Consider the following 23,667-nt stretch of genomic DNA (forward strand, 5'->3'; position numbering starts at 1 on the left):
GAGTGGAGAAACCATCTGGTGACGTTGTGGACCAGGGGTTGGAGGGTGGACACGGCAGGGCAAGACCTAAGAAACTATGTGGTCCAGGGAGAGCAACTGAGACAGGAGAACAGGAGGTGGAGACACAGGAGGCTGTGCTCACAGGAGACGCTCAGGATTGTGAGGCAGAAGGAACTCAAGGAGAGAAGCAGGAAGAGGATAGTGTGAACTGGGGGTTCCTGCTCCGACGGACCTGTCAGATGGTGCTTCCTTTGACTGCAGGCAAGCGTTAGATAAGGAGATGGTTCTCTATTAAGAAACTAGTTGAAGATCTGGGAAACAAGTAGAAATAGTGAATTTCAAGCTCATAAATGGTGGACCCTGACCTTGGTGGCAGCAAGCAGTGACTATGCCTGAGGCTGGTGTCCAGGCGTGGTGAGCAGTCTCCATCCAGGTGTGGATGTGTAAGAGAGACAGGAGCCTGGGACAGAACCCAAGGTACCATACCCCTGTACAGAATGGGTGAGAGGATCCCCCATGAGTCCCTAAGTCCAGGCTGGCTCTGGTACCCAGTCCCTTCATCATTCGTGTGGCATGTGTGTATTAATGATGTCCTACCTTCTGGTGAGCCGGGTGTAGGTTTGTCTTTCCCAGGTTGATGCCCAGGGAGGGCTGGTGACAGTGAAAATATGATTGGTGGTGATGTTTGCAGACCTGTAGACTCAAGGGTGAGTTCGGGACAGGTCATGAGAGTCCGTGAGGGTGGAGCATCCAAGATCAGACTGAAATGCCTGGGACAGTGGGCATCATGAAGTGGGGCTGAAGAACCGGAACCTCTCACCCCACCTGCACATCTCCAGGACCTCCAACCACAGGGAGGCAGACCTACAGGATCTTTCTCAACCCCCTCAGCTCCCAGGGGAAGGGGCACTGCATTCTGGTCACTGCTCCCCACCCCCACTTCCTCTTCTCTTTCTCTGCCCAGGAAGGACCTCAGTCTGTAGCCCCAAGTGTGCTGTGTAGTTTCCAGGTCTTGTAAGTAATAAACCCGTATTTTTCAAAGATTCCTGATGGTTGTAGCTGAAGAATACCTCGTAGGCATAATAAGAACCACAAGGGTGGGTCTGGCCACCACTTTGGTTACGGACAAACCAAGACCCCCATAAAACATTAGCATCCATTCCTGAAGGGAGAACACTGCCTCCTACCATCTGCAACCATTGACTTCATTGTTCAATTCCAGTGCACAGCCCAGACACATCACGATTATTGACTACTCAGCCCATGGATACAACTCCATCAACTGGAGTATGGGCCTTACATGTGGTTTCTTTTGTCTCTGAACATACAGGCTCCCCTCCTTTTCAAAGTCCCTCAGGTCAGCACCTTTTCGCCCCGCCCCTTTGGCGAAGCAGGTTCATGCCCTTGTAGCAGTAGATTGGATGATGTCACACTGTGCACCCTATTAGAGACCCCAGACTTCCTAGATGACTCTACATGCATCCCCTAAGGTGCTGTTATTGTGCTGCAGAGTATAATGATCTGTGACAACACAGCAGTACGGTGTGGCTGCCATCACGGTGTCCCGTACGAGAGTGTCACCACCATAAATGCAATGCCGTGCTTCACACATTCACCCTCCTGCTCCTTCCTCTGCCTCCTGTCAATCACTGACCTTCAAACACTCCAGAGTTGTGCCTTTTCTAAAATGTAATCCAATTACAATTGTGTTATGCAGCACTTTAAATGTTCTCCTTTCTGGAGAAATATGTATTTACAATTGGTGTATGTTACTGTGACGTCAGAGGTCATTTGTTTTAAAGCTGGCTAAGTTCCCAGTGTACAACGTACAGCCTACTGGAGGAAATCTGTGTCACGTCAAGTCTTGGAGATTATGTAAAAAGCTGGTGTAAACATCCGTGTGCAGAGTTTTCATTGCTTTTACATGTGATGGTTATGAAGAAAGCTTCTATAGACATTCACATTCAGGATTTGCTCTGGGCAGATTGTTTTTATTTCACCTTTTCAATTTGCAGTTCGGCAAGTTTCCTGTATTCCCCGCAAATATCAGCATATAAGAGAAACTGGTCATCTGGTTAAAGCTAAGCAAAATGATACCAGATGCCGAGAGAGTTGACATGCCCATCTAGTAGAGCAGGGACAGTGCTGAGGCCCCATCGAGAGGCTCAGAACGGAGAAGATGTTTCACTCACTGAAAGATCAGAAGACGACAAATGAATATAAACTAGCATGGAAGTAAATTGTCATAGTTCATGAGGACAAGGACTTTCTGGTACCATAGCGACCATCTGTTTATGAATGAACTAATCTGAGTGACCTTGAGGACAGAAGGGAGAGGAGGAGCCTCACTCCTATGGGGTGCAACTGGATGGACCAGGGCGCAGGGCATCAGCCAAAGAATAAGCAGAACTTACAGACTAAGCTGAGCACGCAGCTGCTGGGTTATTCACGCTCTTCACAAATGAGTAACTAGGTTTTTGTGTCACTTCCCCACAGGTCTGGAGCACTGTGTGAGCATTGAGACTGCTGTCCCACGCTGCACAGTAATAATCAGCCTCGTCCTCAGCCTGCAGCCCAGTGATGGTCAAGGAGCCTGTGCTGCCAGACTTGGAGCCAGAAAATCGATCTGGGACCCCCGAGGGTCGATTGCTATTACCATAGATGAGGAGTTTGGGAGCTGTTCCTGAGAGTTGTTGGTACCAGTTCACATAATTACCACGCCCGATGTTGGAGCTGCTTCCAGTGCAGGAGATGGTGACCCTCTGGCCCAGGGCCCCAGACACTGAGGGCGGCTGAGTCAGCACAGACTGAGCCCAGGACCCTGGAAGGGGGAGAGACACAGAGAGGGTGATGATATGGTCTAGAGACAAGAGGAAGAAGCAGGGCCCATTTTGTCCTCCCAGGAAAGTGTGTCCCTTTCCCCTGTCCCCACATTCAGTCACCTGTGCAGTGAGCGAGGAGGGTGAGGAGGAGAAAGGACCAGGCCATGGTGGAGGTCAGCACCGATCCTGCCTTCTGTGGCCCCACGGCTGAGCAGAGCCTCCCCTAATCTCTCCCTTCCCCTCTTCATCCTCTGAGAGAGGGAGGGCCCTTCCATGCAAATGAGACTCCCAGCTCTCTGACCCCTCACTGGCCCTGGGTCAAAGGCCTCTGACCCATGATGTCAGGAGGGGTGGGGATGGGAGGGGCTGTGTAGAATCAGGGTGTGGGGAGGTCCCAGTTTTGAGCCCTGAGCAGAGGGCACAGTCAGTGCCAGTTCTGCAGTCACAGCTCTGATCATCCTTTACCCCTCAGAAACAGGACCGGTGCGCCCCCTGGTGTCAAGACCCAGACCCATCATAGTGTGCATGGTGAGGAGAGGACACAGAAATAGCTCATGCCTCCCCATTGCTCTGATTCCTGTCCCCTGCATTAGGGCCAGACCAAGTGTCCCCTTAATATGGCCTCCCATCATCTCAGGGGAGACTATCGTCTACTCAGACTCCTCAGGCTGAATGTGTCTAGGGCTCCCTGGCTGTCCATGGGGCTTTATACAAACTCCTCTTAGATCAGGATCATGTCCAGATCAGTGACTAGTCCCCACGGATACATGTCCCCATTGTGCATTGTGTTAGGTGTTTCCTGTGTTGTGATTGTTTCCCCCTTTACAGACGTCTCATTACCCTGAGGTTCCCACAACACCGAGGAGACTGGTAGCAATTCTCTGCATTGTGTGAGCAGAAGCCCTCGTGTGTAACCCTAGAGGGGTTACACACTGAACATCTTTGTCATCTGTCACTACTTCCACCTGTTTGACATAACAGTTCTCCACACACTATGGGCAATGGTTCCTCCTAGGATTCCTTTTCCCAGCACACAGACACAAGTCTGCAGGATCCCTGCCAGGAGAGGTTGTGTGTGGCATTGGCCTTAGGGCACAAGGGGAAAATATGTGGGAAGATCCAGGTGGGAACGTGACAGCTGCAGACGCTCTGACAGGGATCCAGTGACACAGTTTATGTATTTGTCACCACTTAGCCAACTTGGCACCTAAAAACAGATGAGTGTTCTTTTACATGAAATTCGTCTCAATAGGATTGATTAAAACTCAAAGATAACGCCCTCGTGAATCACTAGTACATTGTTCACAGATCTGTGCTTTTCGCAGGGAGAATATGGATGGAAATTATGGTTTAAAAATTCGGTGGAAAAACAAAGGAGAAGGAATGACCCCTGTTCTCATTTAATAGAGTTCCATAAACATTTTGTGAACTCATTTGATGTTTTTCTCTTGAGTTTGTTTTTTTTTTTAATCATTGATTTGGCCCTGCAGGTAGGAAAGACTGACGCGGTGCCCAGTAAAACCCCAAGAGGGGCCTGTTCCTATGAGCTTCAGAGCCATTTCAGTGACGGGATTATCAAACACAGAGCTTCAAGGGACGAGCCGTTGGGGTCAGATTTGTCTCTTGGGTGGGCACAGCTGTAGCCCCTCTACCTTGTGTCTAGCATGTTCAAGGCAGAGCATTTTTTCATGCAACCGCCCATGACTAGAGGAATGAGTCCCTATTATCCAAGTTCACCTGGACCCAGAAGTTTCTGTCAAAGGTCCCACACCTGAATAGTGGAGAGGCGGAGACAAGGGGGCCTCTGTCCCTGACATCATAGGCCCTGAGGCCCTGGGTTTGGGAAGAAGACATTTCAGCAGAGGTCAGCCTGTTTGTAGGTATCACTGGGGTGACGGAGGGAGCAACAGCCCAGCTCTGAGAACCAGGTGAGGCTGTGACTCACATCCCGATGAGACTTGGGCTCTATGGGAGCAGAACTCAGGCTGCTGCTCCCAGAATCAATGTACTGATCAGCCTCAAGCACTGACTGGAGCCCAGAGATGGTTGGGGACTGAGCTGTTGATGGGGACAGACACTTGCCCTGGGATTCCTGAGCAACAGCCTCGTCCCAGGAGATCAGGTGTCCAGAACATGTCCTGGCTGCCCTGGTGACAGGGCCCCAGTCACCCTCAATGTCCCTGTTGTTTTCTAGTGATGGAGAATCTGACACTGAGGATGGCTGGGTAAGCAGAGTTTGCCCCTGACTTCTGGAGGGACAGAGACACCTGGAAACTACAGAATCCAGGACACTATACCCTCAGAGAAAGGAGAAGGTTGTGTGTGTGATTGTGTGTGTGCGTGTGTGTGTGTGTGTCTGGGTGTGTGACCTAAAATGAAACCAGGTGGCCTTACATCCCTCTTATTCCTTCTCCACATCCTGAGAGATATTTGCCCATCTCCAGGGTCATAGACCTTGCATTTAAAGGCAGATATCTAAAATACCAGTTCCCTGGGGGAGGAATTATTTAGTCAGTGAGGATTCATTGGAGAGCAGACCTGTTAACACTTCCCTGGATCAGAAGTCTTGTTGAGTGACAGCAGGAAGGAGAATATGAGGGGTTTCTTGCAGCTTTATTTATTATCTGCTCATTCTCCTCCCTAGAGATGGGTCCCAGAAATGGGAAACTGCAGCAAGATCATTCCCAGCTTTCTCTGAAATCCTAACTTGGAGACAGAAGTCAGACCTGAAGAGCCAGAGGGACTGAAGCCTGAGGGACAAAGGAGCAGAGGGGGGAAGAGGTGGGAGGGTGTGGGGGCTGTTTTCATGGAGAGTCTGTAGAATCTGGTCCAAGTTCATGTCTAGCTTGTTCAGAGAGAGGAGACTGTGTCTCTGACCAGGGTTATTGTCACTCTATCCCGCCATGGATGCATCCGTACTGACACAAGGTCATAGTCTATGGAATAAGGTGGTGGAACCAATGTGTGGATGAATGTTGGCTGGGAAGCACGTTCAGGTGCAGGCACAGTATTTACTCCTGTGCATCTTCTCCAGACCTCGTGGGGACGTGCGGTTGGGCTCTGTTACCTCATCTGTCAGTGTCTTCCTGGGATGCCCAACTTCTTCTCACTTTACATTCAAACACGAGTGTCCCTCTTTTGCCTTTTCAAGGACAGATGTTTCTGCAGATGATCCCTCCTACATGTGTCTCTACATGAGCTTCTCACTGAAAAGAGATTCATAAACAAGGTCTGGGGGACCAAGAGTTCTTGTCTCACTTCCTCGTTATCTGAGACACTGTGAGTAACGGTGGCTGCTCCCACTGCCATGACATAGAGCACAGTAAGAGTCAGCCTCGTCCTCAGGCTGCAGCCCACAGGTGAGCAGAATCCCTGCATTGGCTGAAGCATCTTTGGATCCAGATAAGCAGCTGGGAAATGCAGATCTGAACTCCTTGATTCTGAGTAATAACACAAGACTTACCAGGGCTCCTTGGTTTCTAATGAAACCAGCTTATGCCATAGCTACCAACTCTGAAGGCAGTGCCCAAGGTGCAGGTGAGCCTGGTTATTGTTCTCACGGATGCTGAGAGAGAGACAGTGGGTGGGTCAGCACTGCCTGGGACAAGGGTAAAGTTTCCCACTGTCTGAGACTGAGAGACTGATGCAGGCTGGAGGGCTACCCTGCATCCCCAAGGCCTGTCCCTACCTGTGCACTTAGAGGAGAGCACTAGAAGGATTGGAGTCCAGGCCATGATGACACAGACCCTGGTCTCCACACTGGGCTGGGGCTCCCCAGGCCTCCTTTTCTCCTCCACTCTCTGCCACAGAAAGGGCTATCCATGTAAATGGGGCCCATCCAGTGACTGCTAAGCCTGTCCATGAACCCTGGTGCTGGAGCTCAGCTCACTTCACACTAAAGAGGATGGAGGTTGCCTTCAACCCTGGGGAGACAAAGCGACAATATACAGTCTCTGACAGTAAATTATGTTAAAAATAAACACATAAGACAGACATTACTGAAACTGTAAAAAAAAAAAAAAAAGACATTCTGTAAGTGTATGAGGATAATTTAACCAAATGATGTAATTGGGTACCTTTAATAAAGAAATGTATTCTTTGGAAAGCCAAACCAAAGCAAACAATATACAGTCTCTGCTCAGGGGACTCAGTCAGACCGGAGGGAACTCAACTGCTGAGTCCCCATCAGGGAGCACTGGGCACTGTCCCAGCTCTGTATCTTCTTTGGGGGAATGGGCCTCACTGAGCTACTGTGTTAGGGACCACTGGGGGTTGTATGTAAGCGATCAATCACGGGAAACTACCCCCAAAACCAAAAGCACACTGTATACACTGCATGCTAGCTAACTTGACAATAAATTTTTAAAAATTAAAAAAAAAATTCTCCAATAAAGAAATAAATAGCAAAAAAAAAAAAAAGAAAAGAAAAGAAAAAGAAATACAAAAATAAATGCTGTACATTCAGAGAATGCAGTTGCTAAACTCCAGGTTTGGTAAACAAACACTGCTTTTTGGTGAAATCTTTACCATGGAGGAGAGGCTCATCATAAGGTCTATCTATTTAGTTGGCTTTCTTATTTGGAGGCAAAAGCACACCCCAGGGGCTGGGATAAGTGCAGGTCACCCTCTGTCTTGAAAATATACGTGTCAATGTAAAGTTTCATAAAACATAGTATGATCGTGTGTGCCGTCATCTGGATGGGTTTCATGTTCTGCTCTACCCATGTTTTGCAAGCTGAAAATATAGTAGTGATGTTAACATTTATTAGTATTGATATACATTTTGTTTAACTTTTTAGAGGCTCCATGGGTACTGTGTGTAAGAAAAGGCAAGAGTTACAGATTTCATGCCAGAAACCCCAGGGAATATGTTCTATTGCTATTTTGCTAGTAAAGGTACTAATCATCTCAATAATTGTTTCACATTTGGAACCTAAGGCCTCAGGGTTTCATCCACCTCCTCATGTGTCTCTGTCACTGTGATAAACACCACTGTCCTACACTTGACAGTGAGTTCCACAGAAGCTTCCCAACGAAGAGGACCAGGGACAAGGAGCCAGGGGTTTTGTCTCACTTCCTCGTTATCTGTGACACCGTAAGTAACGGTAGCCACTCACACCGATGTGATCTGTACCACAGAAATTCTCAGCCTCGTCTTCAGGCTGCAGCCCAGAGATGAGCAAAATTGCTCTGTTAGTGGAGGCATCTTTGGATCCAGAGACACGACTGGGGACCCCAGGTCCCAGCTGCTTTTCTAAGTCTAAGTATTACAGGAAACACCAGGGATGGCTCCCTGCCTTCTGCTGGTACCAGTACATGTTTTGACCACCAACACTGAAGCCACTGCTCAGGGTGCAAGTGAGTCTGGCTGTTGTTCCCAGAGATGCAGACAGGGAGGTCGGCTGGGTCAGCACAGTCTGGGACAGGGAACCTGCAAACACAGACACAGCAGAATGAAGAGAAGGGACAGGGTGCATGTCATTGGGGAGCTGAGCCAGAGGGATTTGACTCAGGCTGTGGACCCACCCTGTGGACTGAGGCCTATCTTTATCTGTGCAGTGACAGATGAATAGGAGAAAGACAGGGGTCCAGACCATGGTGACACAGCCCCTACTTTAGCCACAGTGCTAAGGCTGGGCTGCCCATAGTCTCTCCTGTCCTCTCCCCGCAGGCCTCACCAAGGAGGGGCTGCTCATGCAAATATGACCCCCCTCTGCCTCTCCCTCCTGTGCACTCACAGGTCTGTGGCCCTTGGACAGGGAGACTTCCTGATGCACTAGTTTCCCCCTGGGTGGGCCTGGAGGAAGCAGCTGCTGGCATCACACTCAGGCCCAGGTTCAGGGACTGGTCCAGGCCTAGACAGGACACACTTGCCCTGTCCCCACTGGAAGGAGGGGCCCAGCCCCAGGGCTTCCTGTCATCGGAGGGCTGCCAGCTCGAAGCCCCTTTCCTGCAGAAACCCCCAGACACGATGTCACATCACCTCCTGCTGGTCTCTGGGAGAAGCTCTCCTTCTTGCCCAAGGATGGCAATCTTCCCCTTCACCTGCTTCCCTGATGCCTGAGTTTCCACCATGTGTGTGCAGCGCTCCAGAGAAGGACAGAGGTCCTCCTGTGCTGTCCCTGATCACGTTTCCTCCGTGGATGGGAGGAATGTCTACCAGGAGGAACACGTGCAGTCCTGACCCAGTGGAGCCTGTGAACTTCTGTGAAGCTAGGGATAAGACACAGGGAACAGAGAGCAGGGGGGATCTGTCCACATGGCAGGGCTCGGAGGAGGCAGGCTGACTCTGGGAGCTGAATGTGAACTGGGCTCGCTGAGGGGACACACACCTTCACCGAGGAGGACACACAGTATCAGAATGCTGGGCCCTTCCAGAGCCAGGCAGACAGGGCACAGCAAACTCTGATGAGGCTGCTGCATGTGCGGAGACTGAAATAAACCTCTGGGTCTAGTAGGGAACACTGCTGGGCCATCCTGTGACCTCGTCTCCATATTTCTGGTACTTTTAATTCCAGCTGTGCCTCTGCAATGCTGCTCGTTAGAGACCTACCTCCACAGCAAGTCCTAGGACTGAACTTGGAATAAGAAGACCTGGAAGGAGTCACTGGGGGTCAACTGGAGAAAGATGAGAAGAGAAAGATGAGAAAGATGTCCCCAGGTGGGACACAGTGAGGTGACTGACTGGACCCCGGGCTGTGGGAGATGGAGGGATGGTCCAGAGTGTCAGGTCAGGAGGGAGGGTGATGCCCACAGATACAGGGATGCCCTGACTGACACAGGTGAGGTGAGATGGGAACCAGGTGGGAGGCAGGGTGATGGGGTCTGTTGTCCCCGTGTCCCATGGCAACCATGGTGTGACATGTGGAGAGTTGTGGAAACATCACAACCAGGCATGAGGGATGCCTTTCCTCCCCCATAGGAAGGATGGGGGTGTTACAGTAACTGCTTGACTGGCAGCTTAGTCTGCATCATTCATTCATTCGCTCATTCACTCATTCATTCCTTAAATTCACATTTAAGTATTGTCCACGCATGTCAGATCAGCGCTCATCACAGCATGAAAGAAAATCTGATTTTTATTCATTTCAGAATCGCTGGTACGTTGTCTGTTTCATATAATTTGCATGGTCACTGTTTGCCTTTCTCATTGTCTGTGTTTGGCAGTCCAACTTATATCACACAAAGGTTCCTACTCAATCAGTTAGTGCTTCTTTATCAAAACATTCTTTGATACACTGGGGAAAAGAATGCAATTGTATATGCATCAAATTTGAAGATAAAGAGTATCTATCTATAACTTAAGACAAAGGGGAGTAAAAAGAGTAATTGACGCATCTGAAAAATACAAAATCAGCTTCCATTAGTCACCATGTAATATAGAAGTAAATGACCAGTATCATATTGCTTAGAAATAGCAACTGAAATCATAGCAGTTTGAAAACTAATGAATTGATTATATATTCATCCTAATAAATGGCGGAGTCACAGTAATCAGCCAGGATCCCTGACCTTGAAGGGAGCCCTGAGCCAACCCAAGAAACTCTCAGCGGGTGAGAAGAATCCTTTCCTGCTGGGAAGGCCTGGAGTCAGTGGAGCAAAGAAGGATTTAAAAACTGGATGTGGGAGAAGAACCCAGGGCCCTGGAGTCCCTCACGAAGTTGGAAGGGACAGAAAGATCAGCTAACCCCTAGTGGTTTTTAACATGAGTCAGAGTTACAAATAAATGCAACAACACATCAGTAATTAAGGGTTTTTAAGGGAACAAAGGGAATACAAAGGTTAACAATCTCCACCAGGCCAGGAAAGTGCTTCACCACATCAGAGACCACAGGGCAGGGGGCAAACTCCCAGCGCTGTGTCAGAGGAAGCAAGGCCCTGCATTCCTTCCCCCAGCTCAGGAGCCCAAACCTCCTCCAGTTTATACTGGCTCTGGGAGCAGGCCCCTGGCCCCTTCCCCTCGCGGGACGGTTACTTCTGCTTCGTTATAATGTCAGTCTCCACACGAGGAGGAGCGCAAGCTGCACGGACATAACCTAGGATGCAGGCACGGTCCTGTTTCCAAGTGTGCCCCTGCGACCCGATGGCCACCTTTCGCAGGGTGACAAAGTCCCCTTTCTGAATATCGATCCCGATGACTGAATAAAAAGAACCCCCTCACTCCTGCTCTGAGACTCAAGGCTTTGCAAGTTATTCCTCGCGATCTCATTATTTTGCTGCAAATCCAGTTTCCTCTGTGAGACCACACACCTGGCAGGGTCTCTAAATTTCGCTCTGGGTGGAAAGAACTCAGCTTAGTTCCGAGACAGCAGATTCATTTTCCTCTCCCTCTCTCTCTAAGTTCTATTACTTAAATATATCAATTATAATATGTGATATATAAATTGCAACAGGGAACAGACGTATAATGTGTATATGCAATCTATAGTGTTTTATATTATACAAGGTACCTATATTTAATACTTATATAATACAGTTACACATGTAATAATTCAATATAACATATTACACATATTTAAAATATGTGTTTATATATTGCTTATATATTATACATGCTTTTGTAATATGTAATATTTATTTATAATAAATATCATATATATATGTGTGTGTATATATATATATATATATATATATTTCTTTTTACCCCATCAAGGACCCAGTTGCCCTGGATGACAAAGTAGCACAGTCTGACAGAGACCCTTGAAGGAAAGCTAGAAGCTATAAGGTGACAGAAAGAATGGGGGTGATGACTGCCATACAGAGATGACGGGAACAAAGGAGTGCAAATGCCCCCCCACCCCCACCCTCCACCACCCCAGCATCTTTTCTCTTCAGCCCTAAAGGGATCTCCTTGTCTGTGAGGCAGGAGGTGAGGAGAGGACTCAGGACAGGACAGAGAAGTCCCATCCTCCCCTCCCCAAGGGTCTTTTACCCTAGACGCAGGTAGCATGGCAGGTGATTTGTTCATTGTGCGAACTTCTCCAGGTGTGGGATTGTCTGTCCCTACCTAAACACCACCTGGGCATTGACTCCATGGGGTTGGAGGATGAAACATGGAGCGAGGGAGTGAGTCAGAGCAGAGGGCTCATGTGGCTCCAGGGGCACAGGGGCTGCAGAGTCACACTGCTGTGGGGACACTGCCTGATGAGTGTGCGAGAATTATTAATTTCCCTAGTCGGTCAGCTCTAGAAGCTTGTCCTCACAGGACTGGTCCCACAGTGCCACCTGCTGGGCTTAGACACCAAATCGTCCAGTCGTTCTGAAACTTCATAGCACTCTTGGAATGATGTCCAGACTTTTGCAATTGGATCTAGAATGCCTTCATTCCCAAATGCAGTAGGATGAAGAGATGTCCTCTGTGTATTTTAGGAATGGTTGCAATTTTTCTGGGTCACCGATGACCTCTGTGTGGTTAAATACATGGTGTATTGATTGCACAGTGCTAACGCTACCAGGTATTACCTGACATTGGAGTTTGCCCTTCCAGGTGCCTGGGGTCAAAACCAGTCTAGTGTCATCTTAAACTTAATGAAAGCCTTAAAGTTCTCAGAGTACCAAGATGGTTCAAACTCATAATAGTTCTCTTGGACGACAATAGTTCTCTTGGACGACGTCCAAGTTTAACCTTTGTTGTGGTGGTGGGTTTAGATTCTCTTGATACATCCCTTCAGCCCAAACTGCAAGGACTTTTGATGCCTGTCTTTGCCATAAGGACAGGATGCTGTCAGGGAAATGTGTCTTTTGCTCCTTATTTTTCAGCATTCACGTTTTCCCTTGAAATTTAGCCTGGCAAGTGCTTATATATTTGACACTCTGATATACTTCATATATCAGTTTTGTAATTAAAATTTTTTTTAATATTTATTTATTTTTGAGAGAGAGAGAGAGAAAGAAAGAGTGGGGGAGAGGCAGAGAGAGAGGGAGACTCAGAATCCAAAGCAGCTTCAGGCTCTGAGCTGTCAACACAGAGCCCAATGTGGGGCTTGAACTCACAGACTGCTGGATCATGACCTAAGTTGCAGTCAGACGCTTAACCGACTGAGTCACCCAGGCACCCCCATTTTGTAATTTTCATCAGTATGAGTATAGGTATAAACAGAACATTACTATAAATGGAGGCCTCCTCCCTTCTGAGGGGTTTTCTCTCTCTCCTGGACCGCAAACACTCATGACCTATTACTCTATGTGTAATTCATGGGGGTTGGGTGTCTAAGATCTGGGTCCGCAGAACAGATGTATGCCCAACATCTTCCCAACAAAGGAACCAGAAGGAGTGAGCAGTAGATATTGAGGGATTAAACTGGGGGCAGCAAGCTCATGGCAGGATGGCACTGAATATCGAGACGGATTTGGACCTTGTTGGTTACACCTTCACATATTAAGTCAACCAATCCACGGTCACAGTGTTCTCTCACGTATTTAATCTTTTTAATATTTTCAGCAATCTTTCGCAGGTTTCGGTTTGCAAGTCTCTTGCTACTTGTTTATTTTGCCTCCTAAAATGATTATTATTCTTTTTGATGCTATCCTACATGGAATTGGTTTTAAATGTCCTTTGGGGCTTCTTGTAGGCATAGAGAAAACCACCCGAGTGTTGTAGGGAATTACTATGTGAACTCCTGTAGGAGATCTTAGACAGACCCAGGTTTGGGGTGATGATAGAGTCTGCTCCCCATTTTGGAGCAGTAGAAACAATAATGAAGCAGGAGGGAGTATGAGAGGGGAGCTCTGCGTGCCTGACCATGAAATGAGCGATCTCACAGGGCAGACTCTGAACATAGGACGGCTTTAAGAACTAAGTGAATCCTGTACTGCCTCCGTTTCTTATAGGGAAACAGAAAAGCACAAAGATTTTTTTTTTTCGTTTGGGAAATAATAACTCATTTATATATTTCAGAACTTATATAGTTATTTGTGAAACATATATTTCATAAGTACCAGCTAATCTCTGACTGGTACAATGAGGGAGTAACACGAAGGGTCAGGAAGGAGCCATCTCTGTGTTCCTGCCCCAGTGGTTCCGTCAGGACTGAGAGGAGAGCTCTGCTTCCAGAACTCTGATTCTTCAGGGTTTGGCCCCTGGGAGAGGACACCAGACCTCCCAGCACCCAGCGCCTCTCTGCTGGCTGACCAGTTCTCACTCCTTCCTCCAGCCTCCAGCATCTCTCCACACCTCCTCTCTGAACCCTTATTCCTCTTCTCTTAGATCAACATCATCTAAAAGAAGCCCTCTAGCTTTGACACCCACCTTGAACTGTTGGATTATTTGAAGGTGGAGACAAAAAACGTATTCCACTCCAATTATTCATCTTTTCTTTTATATTTACACAGGGATTGTGCAGTTAGCAACCTATAAGTTTCTGATTATAAATTATTCCCTGGTAATTATACTTTTATTTTATCGATTCATTGCTACATTACTGAGGCATTTTTAAATGCTCTTTAACGAGTTATAGAAATCATTAAGTATTTGTCCTCTATAGTAAAAGACCAGTAACCATAAAGTGCATATTTTCAAATACAAGATAGTATTTGACATGTGTGTTAATGTCAAGTGTACATAGGTATCAATAGCATATGAAACATACACGGACAAACGTTCAAGGATGTTCACCAGAGGGTAATTTATGTTTAGGGCTCATGGGGACCATCTATATGAATCCGTAGGGAAGGAGGTTGCCAAAAACCATCAGTCCTTCCTAGGATGTGTGGGCCTGTCCCACCTCTGGGAATGACAGGTGATGAGAGTGAGGGGAAATGAGTCAATCATGAGATGGGAAGGAGCTCAAAGATTTGGTGGATGCCCTGGAGAGGAGAGAAGGTGAAGCAAGGAAGTGAAGGGGGGGGGGGGATTAGGAGAATATCTAAAGCAGAGAGAAAGGACCCCCTCTGCCTGGTTCATTGCAGTTTCCCCACACAGAGCCCCTGCCCCTCCACAGAGGAGTGTCTGAGGAACCTGCAGAATGTGGCGGAATGAATGTCTGAGGGCATAAGGAAGATGGACAGGCACAGAGAACCTGTAGGAAGATTGATCCAGTCACAGCTCAGGCCACTCTCCGGTCAGAGACGCCCCTGTGAGCTGAACAAGCTGTCATCGGTCACTCACCTGTGTCTCCCATTTTGGGAGATTTCCGCCTCCTGACTCCTCTCGGGACAACCTACAGCCTCTCTTCCCATCGGAAGAGTCCCGCCCTCACCTGCCCTCCCTGACATTTGGTCACCTGGGCAGGGATGGTAATTGTGCTGACTTTGCAGCTCCTGCTGCTCTGGATTCCAGAGTAGGAGCAGATGGCAGTTCTGGAATCCTGCATGGGGTGGGGCTGGGGGGGCTGGGGAAACCCCTCTCTGCAAGTGAGGGCAGGAACTTCTCTCTGAGCTGCACTTGGGTAGCAAGTAGTGTTCTCATATGCATTGTATTTTGCAAATTAACATGGAGCCATACAGGAAATATGACAGTACAGCCACCTGAGGGCCACCATGGGGACTGAGGACAGGATTTCTCTCCTTCTTTCCCTTCGTTCTTGGGAATGGAGTCATTCATGCAGATATGGGGCATGTCTGGCCCCTGCATCACTCTGGGCTGATGATGGTTCTAGTCAAGGGAAAGGAAGAGATGATCTGGGTTTCCTATGGGCTGAAGGAAGATCAGCACCCGGTTTTTCCATGGGAGTAGAGAGGTCACAGTGCAGGAGAATCATACTTGGGGAAGGGGTCATTGCTCCCAGTCCTATTGAAGCAGGCTCGGGCTCTTCCCATGTGTAAGAGAGGTGGGCATCATCTCTGCTCTCTTGTCAGGCCACAGCGCCCCCTGGTGTCCACAGAGTCATAACGTGTATTTGAATCTAATTAGTACTTCAAAATTGGGTTTTTAAATGCAGAACAACCCACTTACTAACTTTTGCATGGCAGTGAATAATACACAAATATGCAAATGGGAAATGGCATGTGCACAAAAATAAAAAGTGGAAAAATTATACTGTCAACCTCTTTTAATAATAAATTAAAAACATAATTTAAGAAGAAGTAAAAATGGTTCCATTAAAAAAATGAATAAACAGACCAGTTTCCTTAGAAAAAAAGACAATATTATTAGGAACTATTCCATAAAAAAGCATAAGATGTGGTTAACTGCACAAAATACGCTAACAACTTTCAGAGCTCATAGTTTCATAGTTTCATTTGTTTGCACTTCTCTCTCTCTCTCTCTCTCTCTCTCTATATATATATACACATATATATACACATATATATGTATATATATGTGTATATATACATATATATAGTCTTATAGAAAGAAATATATATATATATATTCTTATAGAAAGAAATACATACACTTGATATATAAAATACAGAAAAAGGGGGGTGCCTGGGTGGCTCACTTTGTTGAGTGTCTGACTTTGGCTGAGGTTATGATCTCAAGGCTTGGCTCTTGAGTTTGAGCCCCACATCCCGCTCTGACCTGACAGGTCAGAGCCTGGAGCCTGCTTCAGACTCTGTTTCCCTCTATCTTTTCCCCTCTCGTGCTCACGCTCTGTCTCTCCCTCTGTCATAAAGTAAAATTAAAATTTGTTTTAAAAGTACAGAAAAAAGAAAATTGTAGAATATTATGAAATATTGATGCAAATGTTCTAAATAAGATATCAATAGTAAGAATCCATTATCAGACTAAAATAGTCATATAAAGTGACTATATGTGATTTATTGCAAATATAGAGTGGGATTCCGTATTAATAAATCTTCTAAGATAAGGCATCATATTAGTAAATAAACAGATGAAAATCCCATGATCTCAGTAGACCTTGAAAGATTCTTTGAAAAATTGAAAGCAAAGTCCTAATAAAAACCACATAAAATGGAAACAGAAGCATTTATATTGTGATAGCACATTCCCTCCTACACATATAGAACTCACTCCCACAACCAGGGAATTAAATAATAGGGTGGTGGAGGGGAGGACATTTCTGCAAGGTGAACAGGCTAATGTGACCTAAACACCATTATTACTCAACATCCTTCTGCAAGTAAGTATTAACAAAGTGAATAACAAATAGCAAGTGAATAACAAAAATCACTGCTTAGATCTCAGCACTGATGGGAATGGACAGGGACTCATTTCAAAAGACCCAAATATACGAATCAGCCATAGATACTCTGGATTTTGTGACCCTGTTTCTGCCCTATTATGACATGGTCACTGTCCTCAGGGTGGCCTGTTTCTGGCGCCCAGGAATTTGCGCTCAGTTTGAGAAAATCAGAAAATATCTTGCTCCCCAGGACAGGCTTCAAGGAGAAATTTAAGAGAATGTGGAAAGATTTGTAGACAAATTCTTTGAGGCGGGTGACAGACCTCAGTTGATATCAAACAAAGAAATAGCTGATAGGGCCAAAATGTCAGGGCTACACAGCAAGTCCCATTTCTGTGGGGACAGCAGGTTTTTTTTCTCACTTCCCCATGAGCCTGGAACATTGTGTAATCACTGACAGTTAAGTGAATGGTCTGGCAGTAATAATCTGCCTCGTCCTCAGCCTGGAGCCCAGTGATGGTCAAGGAGCCTGTGCTGCCAGACTTGGAGCCAGAAAATCGATCTGGGACCCCCGAGGGTCGATTGCTATTGCCATAGATGAGGAGTTTAGGGGCCTCTCCTGGGAGCTGTTGGTACCAGTTCACACCATAAATACCGATGTTGTTGGTGCTTCCACTGCAAGAGATGGTGACCGTCTGGCCCAGGGCCCCAGACACTGATGGCGGCTGAGTCAGCATAGACTGGGCCCAGGACCCTGAAAGGAGGAGAGACAAAGAGAGGGTGAAACTGGGGTCTGGAGACAAGAGGAGAAATTGAGGCACAAGTGTCCTCCCAGGAACGCTTCCCCTGTCCCCACATCTAGTCACCTGTGCAGTGAGCAAGGAGGGTGAGGAGGAGAGGGGACCAGGCCATGGTGGAGGTCATCACCGATCGTGCCTTCTGTGGCCCCACAGCTGAACAGAGCCTCCCCTAATCTGTTCCTTCCCCTTTTCATCCTCTGACAGAGGGAGGGCCCATCTATGCAAATGAGATCCCCAGCTCATAGACACTTCACCGCCTTAGGTCAGGTCCCTCTGTGTAAGGATGTTAGGGTGGTGGGTAGGGGAGGGGCTCTGATAGGCTAGGGGGTTGGGCAGGCAGAGGGCACAGGCAGCGTCAGGTGGCAACTCCCAGCTCTGATCATCCCTGACTCTTCAGAAAAAGGTGACATGCGCCTCCTGATGTCCAGGCCTGGACACAGCATATGTGACATGGTGACCAGAGCTCATCAGAGAGGGTTCCTGCCTCCTCACTGCTCTGCCCACTGTCCCCTTCCTTCCGGCCAGGCCGGATGTCCCCTATGTGACCTCCCATCACCTCAGGGTGCACTTTGCTCTACTCAGGCTCCACGTAGTGAGTCCGTCCACGGTTCCCTTGGCTGTTGATGGGGCAGGACTGAGGTGGTGACTCTGGCACAACCACACAGATGAGGATCAGGGCCAGAGCAGCGACAGGTCCACATTGATGCATGGCCAGTTCTGTGCAGGAGGCTGATTTCTTCCTTCTTCCCTGGTTCCTCTCTGGGCTCAGAGTTCTCTTTCCCAGAAGCTCCCTCAGCACTGAGGAGACAGGGAGCCCTTTTCTCCAGGTTGTGGGTAGACGCCCTCGTGTGCCTTCCTAGGGGTGTTACACACTGACCATCTTCGTCGTCTGTCACTACTTCCACCTCCGCGAAACAACAGTTCTCCACACACTGTGGTTACTGCTTCCCTCCTAGGATCTGTCCCCCCAGCACACAGACCCAAGACTGCAGGAGCCCGAGTGTGGCCCTGACCTCAGAGCACGAAGGGCAAACCTGCAGGAAGCTCCAGGAGGGAAGGAGTGACAGCTGCGGGTGTTCTGACGGGGACCTCATCGCAGACTTTATGTGTCCGTCACCACTTGGACAACTGCTACCTCAAAATGAATGTGGGTGATTTTACACAGAATTCAGCCCCGTAAGAATGATTTAAATCGACGGACATTGTCATTGTGAAGATGTAGGTACAATCACCAGTGTATTTTCACAGGTTCGTGCTTATTGCTGAGACAATATGGACTGAAACAGTAGTTGAAAAAATAGATGGCCAAATGATGGAAAGTAAGTGTCATCTAGTTCTCGGTTGAATAGGGGTGTTTCGAAATTATTTGATGTATCGTCATCATCACCATCACCATCACCATCATCACCATCATCATCATCATCATCAACATGCATTTTATATAGTTGGTCTTGTCCTGCAAGTAGGAGGAGGGCCCAACATGGTGTCCAGGGGAACACCACGAGGAGCCTGTTTGTCTGAACTACAGAGCCATCTCCGTGATGGAATGACTAAACACAACTTCCAAGATGGACTGAGGAGGGGTCAGACTCATCTCTGAGGTGTGCACAGGTCTGGATTCTCTTCTTTGTGTCCAGTATGTTCAACATAAATCGTCCATTCATCCACCCATGACTAGAGGAATGAATTTCTATTCCCCAAGGCCAACTTGACCCAGAAGTTTCTGTCAAAGATCCCACATGTGAATCTAGGTGAGGTGGAGATAAGGGACACTGTGTCCCTGAGGTCACAGGCCCTGCGGCCCTCCATTGGAACAGATTTTCCAAAAGAGGTCCATCCTGGCTGAGGGGTTACTGGAATGTCTGGGGGAGTGATGACACTGGTGAATGTTTGCTGGGCAGCAGTTTCATTTGAAACACAGTTTTCATTCCTGTTCATCTTCTCCAGACCCCATGGGGACGTGCGGTTGTATTCTGATACGTCCTCATCCATCAGCGTCTTCCTAGGACGTCCTGGGCTGTGTCACTTTACAGGCATAGCATGTGTGTTTGTCCTTCTTTTGTTCATGGAGAGATCTTTCCATAGAAGGGTCCCCACTGTAGGTCTCCAGGTAAGTTTATCAATGAAATGAGGCTCAGACATAAGGTCTGTAGACCAACTAGATTTTGTCCAATTTTCCTCATTATCTGAGACACTGTGCGTAAGCATAGCTGCTCCCACTGCTACCTTCTATTACACAGTAAGAGTCAGCCTCGTCCTCAGCCTGGAGCCCAGAGATGGGCAGAAGCCCTGCATTGGCCGAGGCATCTTTGGATCCAGGGAAGCGGCTGGGGACCCCAGAGCCCTGGTGCTTATTTAAATGTGAGTAGAACCTACGCAGATAGGGAGGGAGGGCTCCCCACTTTCTGCTGGTACCAGTATATGTGGTAGCTGCCAACACTGAAGCCACTGGTCAGGGTCAGAGCGGGTGAGTCTGGCAGGTGTTTCAGGAAATGCAGACAGGAACAGTGGCTGGGTCACCACAGGCTGGGACAAGAAATCTGCAAACACAGATGCATCAGAATGAAGAAAACAGACAAGCAGCTGTTGCTTAGGGACCTGGGCCAGAGGAATTTGACTCAGGCTGGAGGCCCGCCCACCTTGGGGGACTGGGTCCTGTCCCTACCTGTGCAGTGACGAAGGAACACAAGGAGGACAGGGGTCCAGACCATGGTGACACAGACCCTCCTTAGACTACATTGCTGGGGCTGGGCTGCCCCGGGTCTCTCTTATCCCCTGTCCACAGGCCTCACGGAGGAGGGGCTGCTCATGCAAAGAGAACCCCAGACCTGGTCTCACAGCACCCCCTGCTGCTCTCTGGGCAAATGACTCATTTTTTCCCATTGCTTCCAAAGCTCTCCTTCACCTGCTTCCCCCATGCCTGTTTCCACCACGTGAGAAAAACCCTCCAGGGAGGATGGAGGTGCAGTCCTGGCGCACTTGCCCTGATCGGGGTTCTTCCTTGTGTGGGGCTGTAGCGGGAGGGACAGGCGCAGTCCTGACCCGACAGCCTACGATTCCCTGTGCAGCTGATGACAAGACACAGGGAACAGAGAGCAGAGGGGATCTGCCCCTGCAGGGGGCTCAGACGAGGCGGGCTGACTCTGGGTGATGAGTGTGAACAGGAACTTGCTGAACGGTCACAAACCTTCACAGAGGAGGACACACAGATTGTGAAAATCTGGGCCCTTCCAGAGCCAGGCAGATAGGACACAGTAAACTCTGCAGAGGCTGCAACAGGTGTGGGGACAGTGCAGGGCAGCGAGTCCAGCGGGACCACTGCGAAGCCATCCTGCAACTTCCTCTCCATGTGCTGGGAGATTTTTAATCATGGCTGTGCCTCTGGTCAGTACTGCTCATGAGAGATTTAGCTCCAACTTTAGGACAGAATTTGACACAGGGAGGCCTACAAGGGGACATTGGGGGTCAGCTGGAGGAGGATGACAGCAAAGGAAACAAGGAAGGGAGAAATGGTACTTGTCCCCAGGTGGGACACAGGGAGTGGACCTATTGGGCCCCAGGCTTTGGGGGAAGGAGGGATGGTCCAGAGTGTCAGGTGAAGTGAGGGTGATACCCACAGAGACAGGCATGCCTTGACTGACACAGGTGACATCAGGTGAGAGAGCAGGTGGAGGGCAGGTGATGGGTCTGTTGTCACTTGTCATATGACGTCCATGGTGTGACATGTGACGAGGTGTGGAAACATCACAGACAACCAGGGATGAGGGACACCTTTCCTTCCCTGTAGGAAGGATGCGGGCATTATATTAACTCCCTGCTTGAGGACTTAGTCTGCATCATCCATCCATCCATCCATTCATTCCTTCATTCACTCACTTATTCATTTTTAATGTGTTTTATTTTATTTTATTTTTTTTAATGTTTATTTATTTATTTTATTTATTTTTTATTTTTTTTATTAAATTTTTTTTTCAACGTTTATTTATTTTTGGGACAGAGAGACAGAGCATGAACGGGGGAGGGGCAGAGAGAGAGGGAGACACAGAATTGGAAACAGGCTCCAGGCTCTGAGCCATCAGCCCAGAGCCCGACGCGGGGCTCGAACTCATGGACCGCGAGATCGTGACCTGGCTGAAGTTGGACGCCTAACCGACTGCGCCACCCAGGCGCCCCAATGTTTATTTATTTTTGAGAGAGACAGAGACAGAATGTGAGTGGGTTAGGGGCAGAGAGAGAGGGAGACAGAGAATCCGAAACAGGCTCCAGGCTCTGAGCTGTCAGCACAGAGCCCGATGCGGGGCTCGAACTCACAAACCGTGAGATCATGACCTGAGCCGAAGTTGGACGCTCAACCAGCTGAACCACCCAGGCGCCCCTAATGTGTTTTATTTTAGAGACAGAGAGCACATGGGAGTGGGGGAGAGGGGCCGAGGGAGGAGAGAATCTTAAGCAGGCTCCATGCTCAGTGAAAACCCAACGTGGGGCTCAATCCCACAACCCTGGGATCAGGACCTGAGCCAAAATCAAGAGTCAGATGCTGAACCAACTGAGCCACCCATGTGTCCTATTCCTTCACTCTATAAACAGATTTACATGGAATGTCCACATGTGTCAGGCAGTGGGAATATAATGGGGTCAAGGACAGGGCCCAGTCACTGGAGCAGAAGGAACCGGGGAAACAAACATGCTGGAGATGGTCCAAAGGGGACAGAGAGTTTGAGGACTGTTTTATGTTCCGAGAAATGCCGAATGTTAAGAGGTGCGAATCTCCCAAAAAGTATTCCCTCCCAGCATGCAGCTGGGGGCAGAGGCAGTTGTCTCCATGCCTGCAGGGACCTGCAGGGGACAAAGGCTCTAATGCCCTCAGACACCTTAGCTGTGACTTAATTGCGGTCCAGATGGAAGAGGACGCAGAAGGAGGAGGGCACGGCCCCTGTCCTGGGGATGGCACACAGCAAATGGCGGTGGCGGTGGCCCTGGAGGTGCAGACTTCGGTGACCCCCACCCCAGGAGACCCTGCAGGGAGGACACCAGGTGACTGACAGACCCACTGCCCCTGGGCAGCTCCAGGCAAGCATGAGCTCAGAGGTTTCTGAGCCAGGCCTTTCCTGGGGGAGGCAGACTTCTCTAATGTCCCCAGGCCCCAGGACCTTCGTCATCCCTGCTGACATGCTCAGACCTCTGGTCCCAGACACTCCCTACCTGCTCCTTCCTCCCTTGTCTCCTTTCGTGATTTAGACCTAGGCGTGCGGGTTCTTCTTCCCACTCCAGCTCCTTCCCCAGTGATCCGACACCAGCATCCCTGCCTGACAATCATGTTCTTGTCTAATCCTTCCCATCACCTGATTGTCGCAGGGCCAAGCTCAGGTCTCTGAGGCTTGTTCCTGTGTGACCAGTGAGAGGGCAGCATGAGGAGGGCAGCAGACCAGGTGATGGGGACACTGCTGTCCTGAGATCCAAGCTGGGGCTGGGTGACCAGGTCTCTTTTGTCTTCTCCGGTGGCCTGAAAGGGGAGCACTGCTCACATGAACTTTTTCCTGTTAGACAATCTGCTCCATCCTGAGCATGAGCTGAAGTCCGAGCTTAGTTCTTAGATAGACTCGAGTCCGAGGGGGAGTCTCAGAGTTTGTCCCATGAGAGGTGCCAAGGAAAAAGCAGCTGCTGGGATCTTCCACAGACCTGAGAGCAGGACGCTCTGCCCAGCCAGAGGGGACACAGCTGCTGAGACCCCACTGGCCCGCATGGACCCCAACGCCCCAACCCTGGCAAATTTGGGGGATTACACAACAGATGGACCCCACTGTCCTGACCCGAGGGAGGCCCACATCACCTCCTATGCCCACTGGTCAAACTGCAGCTCTGGGTAGAAATGATGTTGGGGTCAGTTCAGACAGCCTGCTCACTGTTAGTCCTCAAACACCCATGCACTTGGGGTGACCCAAGTTCCTGACATACATTGATTGCTTTCTCAGATATAAAATCCTTCCCAAATGAGTAAGTAATTTTTTATTCTACCAT

The 23,667-nt window shown here is 48.7% G+C and overlaps 1 pseudogene and 2 gene segments (V, D, J or C); all 3 read right to left on the minus strand.

Moving 5' to 3' along the window:
* LOC109496970 overlaps positions 1 to 23,667 on the minus strand; it is a 927,213-nt gene that overhangs the window by 654,490 nt on the left and 249,056 nt on the right.
* LOC111557377 lies at positions 16,505 to 17,893 on the minus strand. The segment is given in 2 exon segments: positions 16,505 to 17,603; positions 17,716 to 17,893. Coding segments are annotated over 2 exon segments (585 nt in total).
* On the minus strand, positions 19,832 to 20,360 carry LOC123381353 (annotated as a pseudogene).

Source organism: Felis catus, chromosome D3 (genome assembly GCF_018350175.1).
Source record: "Felis catus isolate Fca126 chromosome D3, F.catus_Fca126_mat1.0, whole genome shotgun sequence".
In the NCBI taxonomy this organism is placed as follows: Eukaryota; Metazoa; Chordata; class Mammalia; order Carnivora; family Felidae; genus Felis; species Felis catus.